Source organism: Ahaetulla prasina, chromosome 8 (assembly GCF_028640845.1).
Source record: "Ahaetulla prasina isolate Xishuangbanna chromosome 8, ASM2864084v1, whole genome shotgun sequence".
NCBI classification, from domain to species: Eukaryota; Metazoa; Chordata; class Lepidosauria; order Squamata; family Colubridae; genus Ahaetulla; species Ahaetulla prasina.
In genome coordinates, this window is record NC_080546.1 from 2,927,784 (window position 1) to 2,945,072 (window position 17,289).

The 17,289-nt window shown below is 47.4% G+C and overlaps 1 protein-coding gene across 3 annotated transcripts in view; it reads left to right on the forward strand.

The window, feature by feature from the left end:
* The window catches only part of VPS16 (VPS16 core subunit of CORVET and HOPS complexes), a 42,606-nt gene that overhangs the window by 3,901 nt on the left and 21,416 nt on the right, over positions 1–17,289 (forward strand). For all 3 annotated transcript variants that reach the window (XR_009156220.1, XM_058192016.1, XM_058192017.1), the window contains 14 exons: positions 1,421–1,512; positions 2,288–2,416; positions 3,396–3,543; positions 5,344–5,459; positions 6,141–6,263; positions 6,694–6,749; positions 7,811–7,900; positions 8,105–8,199; positions 8,346–8,422; positions 10,968–11,099; positions 12,561–12,688; positions 13,849–13,884; positions 15,757–15,865; positions 16,174–16,308. Coding sequence is in view for 2 of the 3 variants with exons in the window: in XM_058192016.1 (XP_058047999.1) it covers positions 1,421–1,512; positions 2,288–2,416; positions 3,396–3,543; positions 5,344–5,459; positions 6,141–6,263; positions 6,694–6,749; positions 7,811–7,900; positions 8,105–8,199; positions 8,346–8,422; positions 10,968–11,099; positions 12,561–12,688; positions 13,849–13,884; positions 15,757–15,865; positions 16,174–16,308 (1,466 nt within the window). In the remaining variant the exon portion in view is untranslated. The remainder of the gene's footprint in view (positions 1–1,420; positions 1,513–2,287; positions 2,417–3,395; positions 3,544–5,343; positions 5,460–6,140; positions 6,264–6,693; positions 6,750–7,810; positions 7,901–8,104; positions 8,200–8,345; positions 8,423–10,967; positions 11,100–12,560; positions 12,689–13,848; positions 13,885–15,756; positions 15,866–16,173; positions 16,309–17,289) is intronic.

The following is a 17,289-nucleotide window of genomic DNA, read 5'->3' on the forward strand; positions in this document are numbered from 1 at the left end:
TCTCCCTTTCCTTCCTTCCTTCCTTCCTCTTCCTTCTTCCTTCCTTCCTTCCTTCCTTCCTTCCTTCCTTCCTTCCTTCCTTCTCCTTCCTTCCTTCCTTCCTTCCTTCCTCTCTCCTTCCTCCCTCCTCCCTCTCCCTTTCCTTCCTTCCTTCCCTCCCTCCCTCTCCCTTTCTTTCTTTCTTTCCCTCCCTCCCTCCTTCCCTCCCTCCCCCCCCCCTTCCTTTCTTCCTTCCTTCCCTCCCTCCTTTCCTCCCTCCCTCCCTCCCTCTCCCTTTCCTTCCTTCCTTCCTTCCTATCCACCACATCTTTCCTTCCTTCCTTCCTTTTGTTCCCTCCTTCCCTCCCTCCCTCCCTCTTCCCTTCCTTCCTTTGTTCCGTCTCCATCACTGGGTTTTTTAAAGAAACAACTGGACAGCCATTTGCCTGGAATTGGTCTCCTGTTTGAGCAGGGGGTCGGACTAGAAGATCTCCAAGGTCCCTTCCAGCTCTATTCCGATTGACTGTGAAGTCCACACGGTGTTAAATTTGCCAAGTTTGAAAAAGACTGGCTGGACTAATGTGAAATTTAATTTGGGGTAGGGAGGAAGCGGGAGATGTGGGTTGGCCAAAGGCAAGAGAGATAAAACTCAAGGACTAAAACTCCTAATTAACAGTCTTCAAATTACTTATCGTTTAAGGAGGCAACAGAAGGTTGCAAGCTGTAACTCTGAAGGTCTCAACCCAGCCAGCTCAATTTTTAACCCCTTGCATGTCTGAACTCCCAAGTTCTCACAATTTGCAATTGGGGGCGTCTTCTCCTTCTCCTTCTTCCTCTCCTCCTCCTCCTCCTCCTCCTCCTCCTCCTCCTCCTCCTTCCTTCCTTCCTTCATCATCATCTCCTTCTCCATCTTCTTCCTTCATCTTCTTTGTCTCCTCCTTCTCCTCCTCCTCCTCCTTCTTCCTTCATCTTCTTCTTTTCCTCCTCCTCCTTCTCCTCTTCCTCCTTCTTCCTTCTTCCTTCATCATCATCATCTCCTTCCTTCTTCTTCATCTTCTTCGTCTCCTCCTCCTCCTCCTCCTTCTTCTTCATCTTCTTCTTTCCTCCTCCTCCTTCTCATCCTCTTCCTTCTTCCTTCCTTCATCATCATCATCTCCTTCTCCATCTTCTTCCTTCATCTTCTTCTTTTCCTCCTCCTCCTTCTCATCCTTCTTCCTTCATCTTCTTCGTCTCCTCCTCCCCCTTCCTCCCTTCATCATTATCATCTCCTTCTCCATCTTCTTCCTTCATCTTCTTCGTCTCCTCCTCCTCCTTCTCCTCCTCCTCCTCCTTCTTCCTTCCTTCCTTCTTCTTCTTCTTCTTCTTCATCATCATCATCATCATCATATTATTATTATTATTATTATTATTATTATTTACTTATTATTATTTTAATTTGTAGCCCTGATGAAAAACAAGAAGGAGAAATCTCCTAGCTCCCGGCCTGTTCTAGAGATCTACTCTGCCTCGGGAATCCAGCTGGCCAGCGTTGTGGTGAGTAAGACCCATGGGTCAATTCCAAGGCAGTCCTCGGCTTATGACGGTTCGCTTAGTGACCGTTCAGAAGTGACGACGGCGCTGAAAAAAGCGACTTAGGGCCGGTTTTTTCACACTTGCGACCGTTGCAATGTCCCCAGGGTCAGGTCACGGGATGAGAATTCGGACGCTTGGCAACGGACTCGCATTTACGACGGTCGCAGTGTCCCCCGGGGATCCCCTTTTGCGACCTTGTGACGAGCGAAATCCAGGGGGAAGCCGGAATCACTGAACGTGTGCCTAACTGCAGGGATCCACTTAACAAACGTGGCAAGATTGGTCGTTAAATGGGGCAAAACCCAATTAGCAAGTGTTTCATTTAACGACAGCGATTTGGGGCTCGATGGTGGCCGTAAGTCGAGGGCTTCCCCTCATTGTCGCGCTACACTGGTGTTTTTCAAGCTTGCTGACTTTTAAGATCTGTGGAATCCCACAGCCAGCGTGGCATAAAACACAGTTCTAAACCAACTCAGCAGGATGGGAGATATAGTCCGTCAACGTTTGGGGATCCTGAGTGGAACACGGGGGGCAAAGCCGCAGCTGGCTGGGGATCCTGGGATTTGTAGTTGAATCTGTGCAGCGAGCTGCTCCGGATGAAGAAGGGAGGGGAACCCAACCTAACAAAGGCAGATGCCTTGAGATCCAGGCAGAAAGCCAAGCCTTATTCCCTGCTGTGGTCGATGGGACTTGTGGTCGAAGAGTCTTGCGAGAGCCTCCGTCTCTTTGCCAACAGTGGAAGGATTCCCCGGCCATGTTCCTGGGCTGGACCACCAGCGAGGAGCTGCTCAGCGTCCAAGAGAACGGAATCGTCCTCCTTCACAGCCTGTTTGGCGAATTCAAGAAAAAAGTCACCATGACCAACGTAAGTGACACGTTGAGGGTTTGCGGCGGAGCTGGGTTCAAGACACGGTTGTGTGGAGCCTTGCCAAGTGCTAAGCCTAAGACCCGAGAACCAAACAAACCACGTTCAGGCTTTGCCCCGGGGTGTTTAACTCCGATGCGTCCTTTGGACTTTGGTGATAAACCAGGGTTAACCGTTGGGAGAACTGGAGTCTGCTGCAGAAGGAAGGGATGAAATTAAAATTTGTTACTACCGGTTCTGTGGGCGTGGCTTTGTGGTGGTGGTGGTGGGGTAATGGGACTGGGTGGGCCAACTTTTTTTTTGTTGTTTAACTTTTAAAAGCATTTTTTCTACATTTTTTCTTTGGCCGAAGGGGTTGTAGAAAAAGATGCTTTTAAAAGCCTCTGACAATCAGGCAACTCAGCTGGGATCGCCAGAGGAGCCTTTGAAAAGCATTTTTTCTACAGCCTCTTCGGCCGAAGAGGTTGTAGAAAAAAAATGCTTTTAAAAGGTTCAGACGATCCCAGCTGAGCCGTGCGATCATCAGAGGCTTTTTTTTTTTTTTACTTTTAAAAGCGTTTTTTCTTTGGCCGAAGAAAAAATGCTTTTAAAAGTTAAAAAAAAAAAAAAGGCCTCTGACGATTCCAGTTCAGTTGTGCGCTCATCAGGGGCTCTTTTTTTTTTTTTTTTACTTCTAAAAGCATTTTTTCTTTGGCCGAAGAAAAAATGCTTTTAAAAGTTTTTTTTTTAAAAAGCCTCTGATGATCGCGCGGCTCAGCTGGGCATGTGGGGGGGGGGCAGGTAGGTTTTGCTACTGGTTCTCCGAACCACCCGCCGCCATCGCTACCGGATCGGGCGATCCATTCCGAACCGGGATCATTTCACCCCTGGTATTGGCTCTCTTGCTTGGGCAGGGGGCTGGACTAGAAGACCTCCAAGGTCCCTTCAGGTTCTTTTTCTATTATTTCTATTCGTCATTCTTTCTCTCTTGTCACGTCAGGACGTGATGCAGGAACGTGTGCTGGAGGCCAGGGCATTTTACACGGCCTACGGCACCGGCTTGGCTATTCTGTCGGCCCTTCAACACCGGTTCAGCTTGGCCAACAACATCTACGACATGAAACTGCGGAAGCTCCCCGTCGTGCCAGGTGCGGCTCCCTCGTCCTAACGCACCGTCCCGGGGTGTGTGTGTGTGAAGGACTGACTTGGTTTCCCCGCGCAGGTAGTCCTCGACTTTACGGCCAAAATTGTTCCGGCGTCTAAGCGAAAGGTTGGTTAAGCAGTTAAGTCAGTTGCACAGTTGCTAAGTGGACCTGGCTTCCATATTGGCTTTTTAAGAGAGGATTAACAGAGTCGGAAGGGAACTTGGAGGTCATCCAGTCCAACCCCGCCCCCCACCCCCCGCCCAAGCAGGAGACCCTACACCATTTCTGACAGAGGGCAGCCCAGTCTCTTCTTGAAAGCTTCCAGGGATGAAGCTCCCACAACTTCTGAATAATAGAATAATAACAGAGTTGGAAGGGACCCTGGAGGTCATCTAGTCTAACCCCCCCCCAAAAGCAGGAGACCCTACACCATTTCTGACAGAGGGCAGCCCAGTCTCTTCTTGAAAGCTTCCAGGGATGAAGCTCCCACAACTTCTGAATAATAGAATAATAACAGAGTTGGAAGGGACCCTGGAGGTCATCTAGTCTAACCCCCCCCCAAAAGCAGGAGACCCTACACCATTTCTGACAGAGGGCAGCCCAGTCTCTTCTTGAAAGTTTCCAGGGATGAAGCTCCCACAACTTCTGAATAATAGAATAATAACAGAGTTGGAAGGGACCCTGGAGGTCATCTAGTCTAACCCCCCCCCCAAAAGCAGGAGACCCTACACCATTTCTGATAGAGGGCAGCCCAGTCTCTTCTTGAAAGCTTCCAGGGATGAAGCTCCCACAACTTCTGAATAATAGAATAATAACAGAGTTGGAAGGGACCCTGGAGGACATCTAGTCTAACCCCCCTCCCTCCCCCAAGCAGGAGACCCTACACCATTTCTGACAGAGGGCAGCCCGGTCTCTTCTTGAAAGCTTCCAGAAGGTCGCCAAAGGGGATCATATGACCCCCGTCCCCCCCCAGGACACTGCAGCCGTCATAAGTGTGAGTCCGTTTTGGCAAGCGTCTGGCTTTTGATCATGTGACCATGGTGGAAAGGCTACAACAGGGTCATGGGTCACTTTTTTCCACTGCAACTTGGAACGGTCGCTAAACAAACTGTTGCAAGTTGAGGGTTACTTGTACTTGCTGAAATGGGATTTTTTCCCCAACGTTTCGTACGAAATGAAGTCTCAGGTTTCTAGGCCTCGTGGTTCAGGAGTCTGAATCTAGTCAGAAGCGAACCCTTGGAGCTCTGAAGGGCAAAAACTCATCTGAAACGGAGGATACATCGTTCCATGTAGTCCTCGACTTACAACAATGGTCGTTTAGCGACCATTCAAAGTTACAACGGCATTGAAAAACGGGACTTACGACCGTTTTCACACTTACGGCCGTGGCAGCATTCCAGTGGCCACATGATCAAAATTCGGCCGCTTGGCAACTGACTCATAGTTATGACGGTCGCGGTGTCCCGGGATCACGTGATCCCCTTTCGCGACCTTCCAACAAACGAAAGTTGGCAGGGAAGCCAGATTTCCTTCACGACTGTATTCCTCACTTAATTGCAATGATTCACTTAACGACGGTGGCAAGAAAAGGTCATAAAGTGGGACAAAGCCCGCTTAACAACTATCCCGCTGAGCAAGGGGAATTTGGGGCTCAATGGTGGTCGTAAGCCAAGGACTACCCACACTCCTCCCTCGCTTGTGAAATGCTTTTAAAAAAAAAACGGTCGCTATCCAGACCGGAGTTGAACATTTCTTCTCCTCAAAGCTCAGATGGATGACCTCTTTTCTCCCCTCTCCGGCCAGGTCTTCAAGCCCCCCCCTCCTGCTGGACGGTCCTTTGTCAAAACAGGGTCACCAACATTCTCCTTGCGGTCGGACAAGAATTGTACCTCCTGGATGACGCAGCCTACAACCCAGTGGTGCGTGAGCCCAGATAGAATAGAATAGAATAGAATAGAATTTTTTATTGGCCAAGTGTGATTGGACACACAAGGAATTTGTCTTGGTGCATATGCTCTCAGTGTACATAAAAGAAAAGATACGTTCATCAAGGTACAACATTTACAACACAATTGATAGTCAATATATCAATATAAATCATAAGGATTGCCAGCAACAAGTTACAGTCATACAGTCATAAGTGGAAAGAGATTGGTGATGGGAACGATGAGAAGATTAATAGTAGTGCAGATTCAGTAAATAGTCTGACAGTGTTGAGGGAATTATTTGTTTAGCAGAGTGATGGCCTTGGGGAAGTAACTGTCCTTGTGTCTAGTTGTTCTGGTGTGCAGTGCTCTATAGCGTCGTTTTGAGGGTAGGAGTTGAAACAGTTTATGTCCAGGATGCAATGAAAGATCCTTTCATTCTGAAATTGTTGGTCTTTCCAATCCTGGGAAACCGGGATTCACTTAACAACAAACGTATTCACTTAACGGCCACCGCGAGAAGGTCATAAAATTGGGCCCGACTCACTTAATGACCACATCGTGGGCCCGGTGGTGGCCGTAAGTCAATTACCTGCACCGTAAAGGGATCAGTCAACGCGGGGAAAGGCAGCGGGGTCTTGAATTTAGCCGTGTGGTCTCCTTTCCTTACTGTAGACCCTGCCTGGGCTCAGCCCGCACGCCGGCTCCTTCCTCAGGATGGCCGTGTCGTTCAACCACCGGTTTTTGGCGCTCTTCACCGACACCGGCTACGTCTGGATGGGCCGGTCGAACTTAAAGGTGAGATCCAAATCCCAGAATTCCCCTGCGAGCATGGGTGGACTGCAATTCCCAGAATTCTCCTGCCGGCATGGGTGGACTGCAATTCCCAGAATTCCCTGCCAGTGTGTGTATGGACTTCAACTCCCAGAATTCCCCTACTAGCATGTGTGGACTGCAATTCCCAGAATTCCCTGCCAGCATGGCTGGACTTCAACTCCCAGAATTCCCCTGCCGGCATGGGTGGACTGCAATTCCCAGAATTCCCTGCCAGTGTGTGTGTGGACTTCAACTCCCAGAATTCCCCTACTAGCATGTGTGGACTGCAATTCCCAGAATTCCCTGCCAACATGGGTGGACTTCAACTCCCAGAATTCCCCTGCCGGCCAGCTTTAGACAGCGAAGCAAATATTTTTTGATATAGTTTTCTTTCTCTTTTGCTTCCCGCCAGGAAAAAATGGCTGAATTCACTTCCGACTACCGATCCCCTCCCAAGCAGATGGCCTGGTAAGCATCCCCAAAACCCCCAACCCCTTCAGCCTTTTCCTAAAACCGATTACCAGCAGTCCTCGACTTACAACAGGTTTAGTCACCACAGTACAAAAAGGATGTTGAGACTCTAGAAAGAGTGCAGAGAAGAGCAACAAAGATGATTAGGGGACTGGAGGCTAAAACATATGAAAAACAGTTGCAGGAACTGGGTATGTCTAGTTTAATAAAAAGAAGGACTAGGGGAGACATGATAGCTGTGTTCCAGTATCTCAGGGGTTGCCACAAAGAAGAGGGAGTCCAGCTATTCTCCAAAGCACCTGAGGGCAGAACAAGAAGCAATGGGTGGAAACTCATCAAGGAAAGAAGCAACTTAGAATTAAGGAGAAATTTCCTGACAGTTAGAACAATTAATAAGTGGAACGACTTGCCTGCAGAAGTTGTGAATGCTCCAACACTGGAAATTTTTAAGAAAATGTTGGATAACCATCTGACTAAGATGGTGTAGGGTTTCCTGCCTGGGCAGGGGGTTGGACTAGAAAGCCTCCAAGGTCCCTTCCAACTCTGTTGTTATTATTATTATTAATGCATTGCGTGGGGGCATAGAATTATGGGTGTGGGCATGTGCGCACGTGACACGCCCCCCACTCCCACCGGTCTCCTGGCACGCAATGGCAAAAAAGTTAGCCATCACTGGTCTAGCTTGATGAAAAGAAGGACTAGGGAGACATGATAGCATCATCTATTATTTGAGGGGCTGCCCCAAAGAGGAGGGGGGGGTAAGGTTTTCCTCCAAAGCACCTGAAGTCAGGAGAAAAAAAAACAATGGATGGAAACTAATCGAGGAGAGAAGCAACTTAGAACGAAGGAGAAATTTCCTAACAGTTACAATAATTAGCCAGTGGAACAGCTCGCCACCAGAAGTTGTGGGTGCTCCAACACTGGAGGTTTTTAAGAAGAGACTGTGGGCAGCCATTTGCCTGAAATGGTAAGAGGGTCTCCTGCTTGAGCAGGGGGTTGGACTAGAAGACCTCCAAGGCCCCTTCCTGCTCTCTTATTCTTTCTTCTGAACGTGACAGGTGTACGCGACAACACAGCCGGCAGCATGCCGTTGTGATGGCCTGGGACCGGTGCCTTGTGGTTGCTGGAAGCGACCAGCAAAGCATTCAGTATCCTTCCTCAAAACTCACCACAGCCCTGAAAAACGTGACTTGCAACAGGGGAGAAGGCGGAGCCTCCCTAGTTTGAAGCAGTCTACCTTAGGATGTGGCTGGAGTTCTCCAACTTATGGGCTCTCCTGAAGTGTGTGTGGGGGGGGAAATCTATTGATTTTCAAAGAGCAGCTCCTCAATTCCTTTAACGCCAACCCTCAGATACCCTCTGAGTGAGGATTCGCACCTGGTCCCAGAACTGGACGGGGTGCGCATTTTCTCTCGCTCCACCCACGAATTCCTGCACGAGATCCCAGGTGGGTTTCCTGGCTGAACAAAGAGGACTGGGAACTTTCCCCCCGACGTCTAAATAGCCTGACCGTGAACAAAGAGGACTAGAAACTTCCCCCGACTTTTAAGTAGTCGATAGTCGAGACTTCCCACCCCTGTTTTTCTTCTTCAGAGGCCAGCGAGGAGATCTTCAAAATCGCCTCCATGTCGCCCGGGGCCTTGCTGCTTGAAGCGCAGAAAGAATATGAGGTAAAATAAGACAACGATGGAACGAAAAATGCTAGAAAAATTTCCCTTGGCCTCGACTTACGACCACAATGGAGGCCGGAATTGATGTTGTTAAGTAGGAAATTTGTTACCATATTTTTCGGACTATAAGACACACCGAAATTTTGAAGAGGTAAGCAAGAAAAAAAAAAAGTTTTTGCCCTCCCCGGCCCCCGGGAGGGCTCTGCAGGCCTCCCAAAGCCCGATTTTTGCAAAAAAATGGGACGTGAGGGGCGTGGCTTCAGGAGGCCCAAAATAGCTGTATTTGGTGTATAAGAGGCACCAAAATTTCCACTTTCTTCTGGGGGGGGTAAAAATGTGCGTCTTATACTCCAAAAAGTACGGTAAATGAGTTTATGACTTTTCTCGCCACACTCGTCAAGCAAATCAGTGCCGTTGTTAAGAGAGTCAGACGGTTGTTAAGTGGATCGGGCTTCCCCCCGTGACTTGGCTTGTCAGAAGGTCGCAGAAGGGGATCGCGTGACCCCCCCCCTCCCCGGGACGCTGCAACAGTCGTAAATGCGAGTCCGTTTGCCAAGCGTCGGAATGTAAATCACGTGACCGCGGGGGAGGCTGCAGTGGTTATAAGCGTGAAAAACGCCATGAGTCACTTTTTTTTTCCCAGTCCCGTTGTAAACTTTGAACGGTCACTAAGTGAACTGTTGAACGGTCACTAAGTGAACTGTTGTAAGTCGAGGACTGACTGTACACTCCTGGTGTTAATCGCTGCAGGGATTTTCACAAATGGATCCGTGACTTTGGGGGACAAGGGGCAATTGCTTGGAAAGGCCCCCGGTTATAATTTTAAGGAAAAGTTTTATTATTAAGCCTCAATTGTAGATACAAGCAGTGCCCGACTTACAACGGTTCGTTTAGTGACCGTTCAAAGTTACAACGGGACTGAAAAAAAAGGGACTCACGGCGTTTTTCACACTTACAACCACTGCAGGCCCCCCCCGTGGTCACGTGATTTTAAAAAAAAGCAACTTATCCCTGATTTTCACAATTATTTCTGCTGCACTCTCCCCATGATCACGTGATCAAAATTCAGACCTGCTTGGCAAACTGACTCACATTTATGACGGTCGCAGTGACCCGGGGTCGTGTAATCCCCCTTTGCGACCTTCTGATAAGCAAAGTCAAGGGGGAAGCCTGATTCACTTAGTGACAGCGTTAAATAAGTTAAAAACCGCAGGAATTCGCTTAACGATCGTGGCAAGAACGGTCGTAAAAGGGGGGGGGAAACTCACTTAACGTCTGCCTCGCATAGCAACATAAAATTCGGGCTCAGTTGTGGTCAATTCTGCCCAGGTAGTCCTTGACTTATGACCACAGTTGAACCCCAAATTTAAACCGGTTGCGTCCTTCTGTAGGGTTAATACTTTGTACATCATCTTGTACGTGTCGGAATGTAGGCAGCCGCCTTATCTTGGATGGCAAACCTCAGTTAATCAATGTTCCCAGCATAAAACAAAGGTACAAGATGAAACAAAGTTTAAGATGAAACATTTGTTGTCCTTGCATGCATATTCCTGAAAGCAGAAGTTGCTAACTAACCAATTGTTGTGCCTTGGAGATAATATTAGCCAATCATGAATAGAATAGAATAGAATAGAATAGAATAGAATAGAATAGAATAGAAAATAGCATAGCATAGCATAGAAAATAGCATAGCATAGCATAGAACAGGAATAAGAATAATGAATGGAATGGAATGGAATGGAATGGAATGGAATGGAATAGAATAGAATAGAATAGAATAGAATAGAATAGAATAGAAAATAGCATAGCATAGCATAGAAAATAGCATAGCATAGCATAGAACAGGAATAAGAATAATGAATGGAATGGAATGGAATAGAATAAAATAGAATAGAATAGAATAGAATAGAATAGAATAGAATAGAATAGAATAGAATTTTATTGGCCAAGTGTGATTGGACACACAAGGAATTTGTCTTGGTGCATATGCTCTCAGTGTACATAAAAGAAAAGATACGTTCATCAAGGTACAACATTTACAACACAATTGATGGTCAATATATCAATATAAATCATAAGGATTGCCAGCAACAAGTTATAGTCATACAGTCATAAATGGAAAGAGATTGGTGATGGGAACTATGAGAAGATTAATAGTAGTGCAGATTCAGTAAATAGTTTGACAGTGTTGAGGGAATTATTTGTTTAGCAGAGTGATGGCCTTCGGGAAAAAACTGTTCTTGTGTCTAGTTGTTCTGGTGTGCAGTGCTCTATAGCGTCGTTTTGAGGGTAGGAGTTGAAACAGTTTATGTCCAGGATGTGAGGGATCTGCAAATATTTTCACGGCCCTCTTCTTGATTCGTGCAGTATACAGGTCCTCAATGGAAGGCAGGTTGGTAGCCATTGTTTTTTCTGTAACACATATGTTAGCTGAACTATGAAATGCTATATATACTCTGTGTAATGGTAAATAAGAAAGTCAATTGATTCATCATCATCATCATCATCAGCCCTTGTATCATTTCTACACCTTCTCTCTTATCAGAAAGAAAGCCAGAAGGCGGATGAATACCTGCGTGAAATCAAGGACCAGAAACTGCTTCCCGAGGCAGTGGAGCAGTGCATTAAAGCCGCCAGCTACGAACATTCCCCGCCCATCCAGAAAGCTCTGCTCCAGGTAAGGGGGACAGGAAAATCCCTGCAGGGGGTCTGGGCCCAGCCCTCTGCTCAGGTGGGAGAAGAGAGGAAAGATTGGCATAGACCAGTGGTTAGCAAACTTGACAACCTGAAGATGGGTGGACTTCGACTCCCAGAATCCCCCAGCCAGCATGTTTTAAGATGGGTGGACTTCAACTCCCAGAATCCCCCAGCCAGCATGCTTTAAAACGGGTGGACTTCAACTCCCAGAATCCCCCAGCCAGCATGCTTTAAGATGGGTGGACTTCAACTCCCAGAATCCCCCAGGCAACATGCTTTAAGATGGGTGGGCTTCAACTCCCAGAATCCCCCAGCCAGCATGCTTTAAAACGGGTGGACTCCAACTCCCAGAATCCCCCAGCCAGCATGTTTTAAGATGGGTGGACTTCAACTCCCAGAATCCCCCAGCCAGCATGTTTTAAGATGGGTGGACTTCAACTCTGAGAATCCCCCAGCCAGCATGCTTTAAAACAGGTGGACTTCGACTCCCAGAATCCCCCAGCCAGCATGTTTTAAGATGGGTGGACTTCAACTCCGAGAATCCCCCAGCCAGCATGCTTTAAGATGGGTGGACTTCAACTCTGAGAATCCCCCAGCCAGCATGCTTTAAAACAGGTGGACTTCGACTCCCAGAATCCCCCAGCCAGCATGTTTTAAGATGGGTGGACTTCAACTCCCAGAATCCCCCAGCCAGCATGCTTTAAGATGGGTGGACTTCAACTCCCAGAATCCCCCAGCCAGCATGCTTTAAGATGGGTGGACTTCAACTCCCAGAATCCCCCAGCCAGCATGCTTTAAGATGGGTGGACTTCAACTCCCAGAATCCCCCAGCCAGCCTGCTTTAAGATGGGTGGACTTCAACTCCCAGAATCCCCCAGCCAGGATGCTTTAAAAGGGGTGGACTTCAACTCCCAGAATCCCCCAGCCAGCCTGCTTTAAGATGGGTGGACTTCAACTCCCAGAATCCCCCAGCCAGCCTGCTTTAAGAGGGGTGGACTTCAACTCCCAGAATCCCCCAGCCAGCCTGCTTTAAGAGGGGTGGACTTCAACTCCCAGAATCCCCCAGCCAGCATATTTTAAGATGGGTGGACTTCAACTCCCAGAATCCCCCAGCCAGCAGGCTTTAAGATGGGTGGACTTCAACTCCCAGAATCCCCCAGCCAGCATGCTTTAAGATGGGTGGACTTCAACTCCCAGAATCCCCCAGCCAGCAGGCTTTAAGATGGGTGGACTTCAACTCCCAGAATCCCCCAGCCAGCATGCTTTAAGATGGGTGGACTTCAACTCCCAGAATCCCCCAGTCTGCACACTTTAAAATGCAAGGACTTCAAATCCCAGAATTCCCTTGGTAAGCTTTCCCACTTTGCTTGACACCATAAGGACTAGAAACTTGCGCTGAACGAGGAAAATCATTCCCTCTTTTTTTCCCCTCTACCTGTAGGCTGCCTCTTTTGGAAAATGCTTCATCGACAAATTTGCGCCGGAAAACTTTGTCGAAACCTGCCGAGATCTGCGGGTGCTTAATGCCGTCCGAGATTACCAGATCGGGATCCCTCTCAGCTACGATCAGTATCCTTTCCTGGGGGCGAAACCAAAACAGATCACGGGAAACCGGATTTTTGCCTTTTTTTTTTTTTTTTTCTGCCTCCGGATTTCATCCTGGAAAAACTTGCTTTCTCCTCAAATCAATTTCGCTCCCATTTTGAGCAAAAAAAAGTCCATCAAAAGTTTCTGCTGTTTCACAAAAAGACGGGTAGTCCTCGACTTACGACCACCAGGGAGGCCAAAATTCCCATCGCTCGGCGGGGCCGTTGCTAAGCGAGTTTTGCCCCCTTTTACCTCACGGCGGTTAAGCGAAGCACTGCACTTCGTTAAGTGAAAACGTGCGGTCACTAAGCGAATCTGGCTTCCCGGTTGACTTGGCTCGTCAGAAGGTCGCAAAAGGGGATCAGGTGCAGTGCAACCGTCATAAATATGAGTGAGTTGCCAGACGTCTGAATTTAGCTCACATGATCCAGGGGATGGTGCAATGGTCGTAAGTATGAAACAGGCCATAAATCACTTTTTTTCTCGATGCCACTGTAACTTCAAAGGGTTGCTAAATGAAAGGTTATAAGTTAAGGACTGCCTGTAATTTGGGGAGGGGTAACATACAAGCTTACAATCTCCCCCCCCCCTTCAATATAGAATAGAATAGAATAGAATAGAATTTTATTGGCCAAGTGTGATTGGACACACAAGGAATTTGTCTTGGTGCACATGCTCTCAGTGTACATAAAAGAAAAGATACGTTCATCAAGGTACAACATTTACAACACAATTGATGATCAATATATCAATATAAATCATAAGGATTGCCAGCAACAAGTTATAGTCATACAGTCATAAGTGGAAAGAGATTGGCGATGGGAACTATGAAACGATTAATAGTAGTGCAGATTCAGTAAATAGTCTGACAGTGTTGAGGGAATTATTTGTTTAGCAGAGTGATGGCCTTCGGGAAAAAACTGTTCTTGTGTCTAGTTGTTCTGGTGTGCAGTGCTCTATAGCGTCGTTTTGAGGGTAGGAGTTGAAACAGTTTATGTCCAGGATGCGAGGGATCTGCAAATATTTTCACGGCTCTCTTCTTGATTCGTGCAGTATACAGGTCCTCAATGGAAGGCAAGTTGGTAGCAATTATTATACGTAAACCAACTAATCCTAGAATATTCTTAACGGATGATTTACAGATATAAACAGCTGACGAAGGAGGTTTTGCTGGATAGGTAACTTTTTTTTTTTTTTTATTCAAAAAGTTTTACAAAATTTTTTTCCCCCCTTTCCCCCCCTCCTCCCCCCTCCCTTCACAACCCCCCTCCCCCCCCCGACTTCCCGGAACGAGCACAAGGTATAGTTAAAAATAAAACAAACATATGCTAAAAAAATTTCATCCCAACTTAATTGTACCCCTACAATCATCAATTCCTAACTTCCCCCAAAAGCAATCAAGAATAATGCATCATAATCATTCAAAAACAGTCTGATAACTCTTAGTCTGATATCTACGTTGAATATAGTCAATCCATTTTTTCCATTCCTTTAAGTATCTTTCTTGCGTATTGTCTTTCAAAAAGGAGGATAGGTAACTTATCTCTCCTCTAAATGTATTGCACATCTGGGTTAAATTTTGTCCTCTTTTCCATCTAAAAACGGGCAAATCTTGATCGATCTCAGTTTAGGGGCTACTCTGGCTTACGGGACTTTGAGGCTGAGAATCGGTATTAGCCAAAATGGTTTATTATTATTATTATTCCGTTCAGTCTGGTTGATTTGATCATTCGAGACATCCTGGATAGTTTTTTTGGCAAGGTTTTTCAGAACTGATTGGCCATTGCTACCTTCTTAGGGCTGAGAGAGAGTGACTGGCTCAAAGCCACCCAGCTGGCTTTCATGCCTAAGACGGGACTAGAACTCACTGTCTTCTGGTGACTGGCCCAAAGTCACCCAGTTGGCTTTCATTACTAAGGCAGGACTAGAACTCGCCAATTCCTGGTGACTGGCCCAAAGTCACCCAGTTGGCTTTCATTACTAAGGCAGGACTAGAACTCGCCAATTCCTGGTGACTGGCCCAAAGTCACCCAGTTGACTTCGACAACTAAGGCAGGACTAGAACTCACCATCTCCTGGTGATTGGCCCAAAGTCACCTGGTCACCTTTCATGCTTAGACTAGAACTCACCATCTCCTGGTGATTGGCCCAAAATCACCCAGTTGACTTTGAAGCCTAAGGCAGGACTAGAACTCACCATCTCCTGGTGATTGGACCAAAGTCACCTGGTCACCTTTCATGCTTAAGGCAAGACTAGAACTCACCATCTCCTGGTGATTGGCCCAAAATCACCCAGTTGACTTCGACAACTAAGGCAGGACTAGAACTCACCATCTCCTGGCGATTGGACCAAAGTCACCTGTCACCTTTCATGCTTAAGGCAAGACTAGAACTCACCATCTCCTGGTGATTGGCCCAAAATCACCCAGTTGACTTCGACAACTAAGGCAGGACTAGAACTCACCATCTCCTGGCGATTGGACCAAAGTCACCTGTCACCTTTCATGCTTAAGGCAAGACTAGAACTCACCATCTCCTGGTGATTGGCCCAAAATCACCCAGTTGACTTTGAAGCCTAAGGCAGGACTAGAACTCACCATCTCCTGGTGATTGGATCAAAGTCACCTGGTCACCTTTCATGCTTAAGGCAAGACTAGAACTCACCATCTCCTGGTGATTGGCCCAAAATCACCCAGTTGACTTTGAAGACTAAGGCAGGACTAGAACTCACCATCTCCTGGTGATTGGCCCAAAGTCACCCAGCTTGGTTTTGTGCCTAAGGCAGGACTAGAACTCATCGTCACCTGGTGACTGGCTCAAAATAACCCAACTTAAATGGGGCAGGAACGCAGTGTCTCCTGGTTTCTAACCTGGCACATCAACCACTACACTAAAGTGGCTTTTTTGTAACCAAAGGTAGCCTGTCCCTAAAGCTGGAGGCTCTCTTTTGGCTCCTGGTTAGAGATGGATGGAGCCCTGTTCCATGCCTGTCATAAACCATGGCTTGTAGCCTAGCCGTGTGACCTGATCCTTCGGCCGTTGTATCTTAGGGTGGTTTTAAGAAGACTGTATCCAATCGCCATCAAGATTTGCGAGTACCTCCGTCTCTCCGAATTCCAAGGGATAAGCCGGATTTTGGCCCACTGGGCCTGTTACAAGGTACGATCTGTAAATCCGTCATTAAGTGTGAACAGCCTGCCAAGCCCCCAGGTCATAGTCATGTGATCACCGGGCACTGCGACGGCTCTTAACTTTGGGTTAAGAATCCCTTCATTCATAATTTTGAACGGTCGCTAAGCGGTCGTTACGCGAGAACAGCCTGAAATTGTATCTCGATGCAACGGCTCTTAACTTGGGCTCTGGTTGTTAAGTCCCTTCATTCGGTCGTTCGGTCGAACGGTCGTTAAGTGTAGGACGGCCCGAAATTGCATTTTAACGCCCACGTCTTTGTTCCACGCCATTCTCAGGTTCAACAGAGAGACAAATCAGATGAAGAATTGGCCCAAGTCATCAACCAGAAACTCGGCGACGCCGTGGGCATTTCGTATTCGGACATCGCGACCCAGGCTTACGAGAGCAACCGGCCCGAACTGGCTATTAAGGTTCGAGGGAAATGGGTTCTGATCCATCCCCAGAAGGGTCCAAGAAGCCACAGGCCTTCACCCAAGAAGGAATAGGAATATTTATTTTATTTATTTATTTTATTTATTTATTATTTAAATTTCTATACCGCCCTTCTCCCGAAGGACTCAGGGCGGTTCACAGCCAAATAAAATACACAATAATGTTACAATATAAACACAATTAAAATACAATTAAAAAACTTATTCAATTGGGCCGGAATTAAAAGTTTAGAATAAATAATAAAAACCCAATTAAAACCCATAAATTTAAAAAACTAACCCAGTCCTGCGCAGATGAATAAATGCGTTTTAAGCTCGCGACGAAAGGTTCGGAGGTCCGGAAGTTGACGGAGTCCCGGGGGGAGTTCATTCCAGAGGGTGGGAGCCCCCACAGAGAAGGCCCTTCCCCTGGGTGTCGCCAGACGACACTGCCTCGCTGACGGCACCCTGAGGAGTCCCTCTCTGTGAGAGCGCACGGGTCGGTGGGAGGTATTCGGTAGCAGCAGGCGGTCCCGTAAATAGCCCGGCCCTATGCCATGGAGCGCTTTGAAGACGTTCACCAAAACCTTGAAGCGCACCCGGAAGGCCACAGGTAGCCAGTGCAGTCTGCGCAGGATAGGTGTCACGCGGGAGCCACGAGGGGCTCTCTCTATCACCCGCGCAGCCGCGTTCTGGACTAACTGAAGCCTCCGAATAGAATGAATGAGCTGGAAGGGACCTTAGAGGTCTTCTAGTCCAGCCCCCGGCTCAAGCAGGAGACCGAATACCATTCTGGCTATCCAGTCTCTTCTTCAAAACCTCCAGTGACGAAGCACCCACAACTTCTGGTGGCAAGCCGTTCCCCTGGTTAATTGTCCTCACTGTTAGGAAGTTTCTCCTTAATTCCAAAGTTGCTTCTCTCCTTGATTAGTTTCCATCCGTTCTTGTCCTGCCGTCTGGTGCTTTGGAAAATAAATTGAC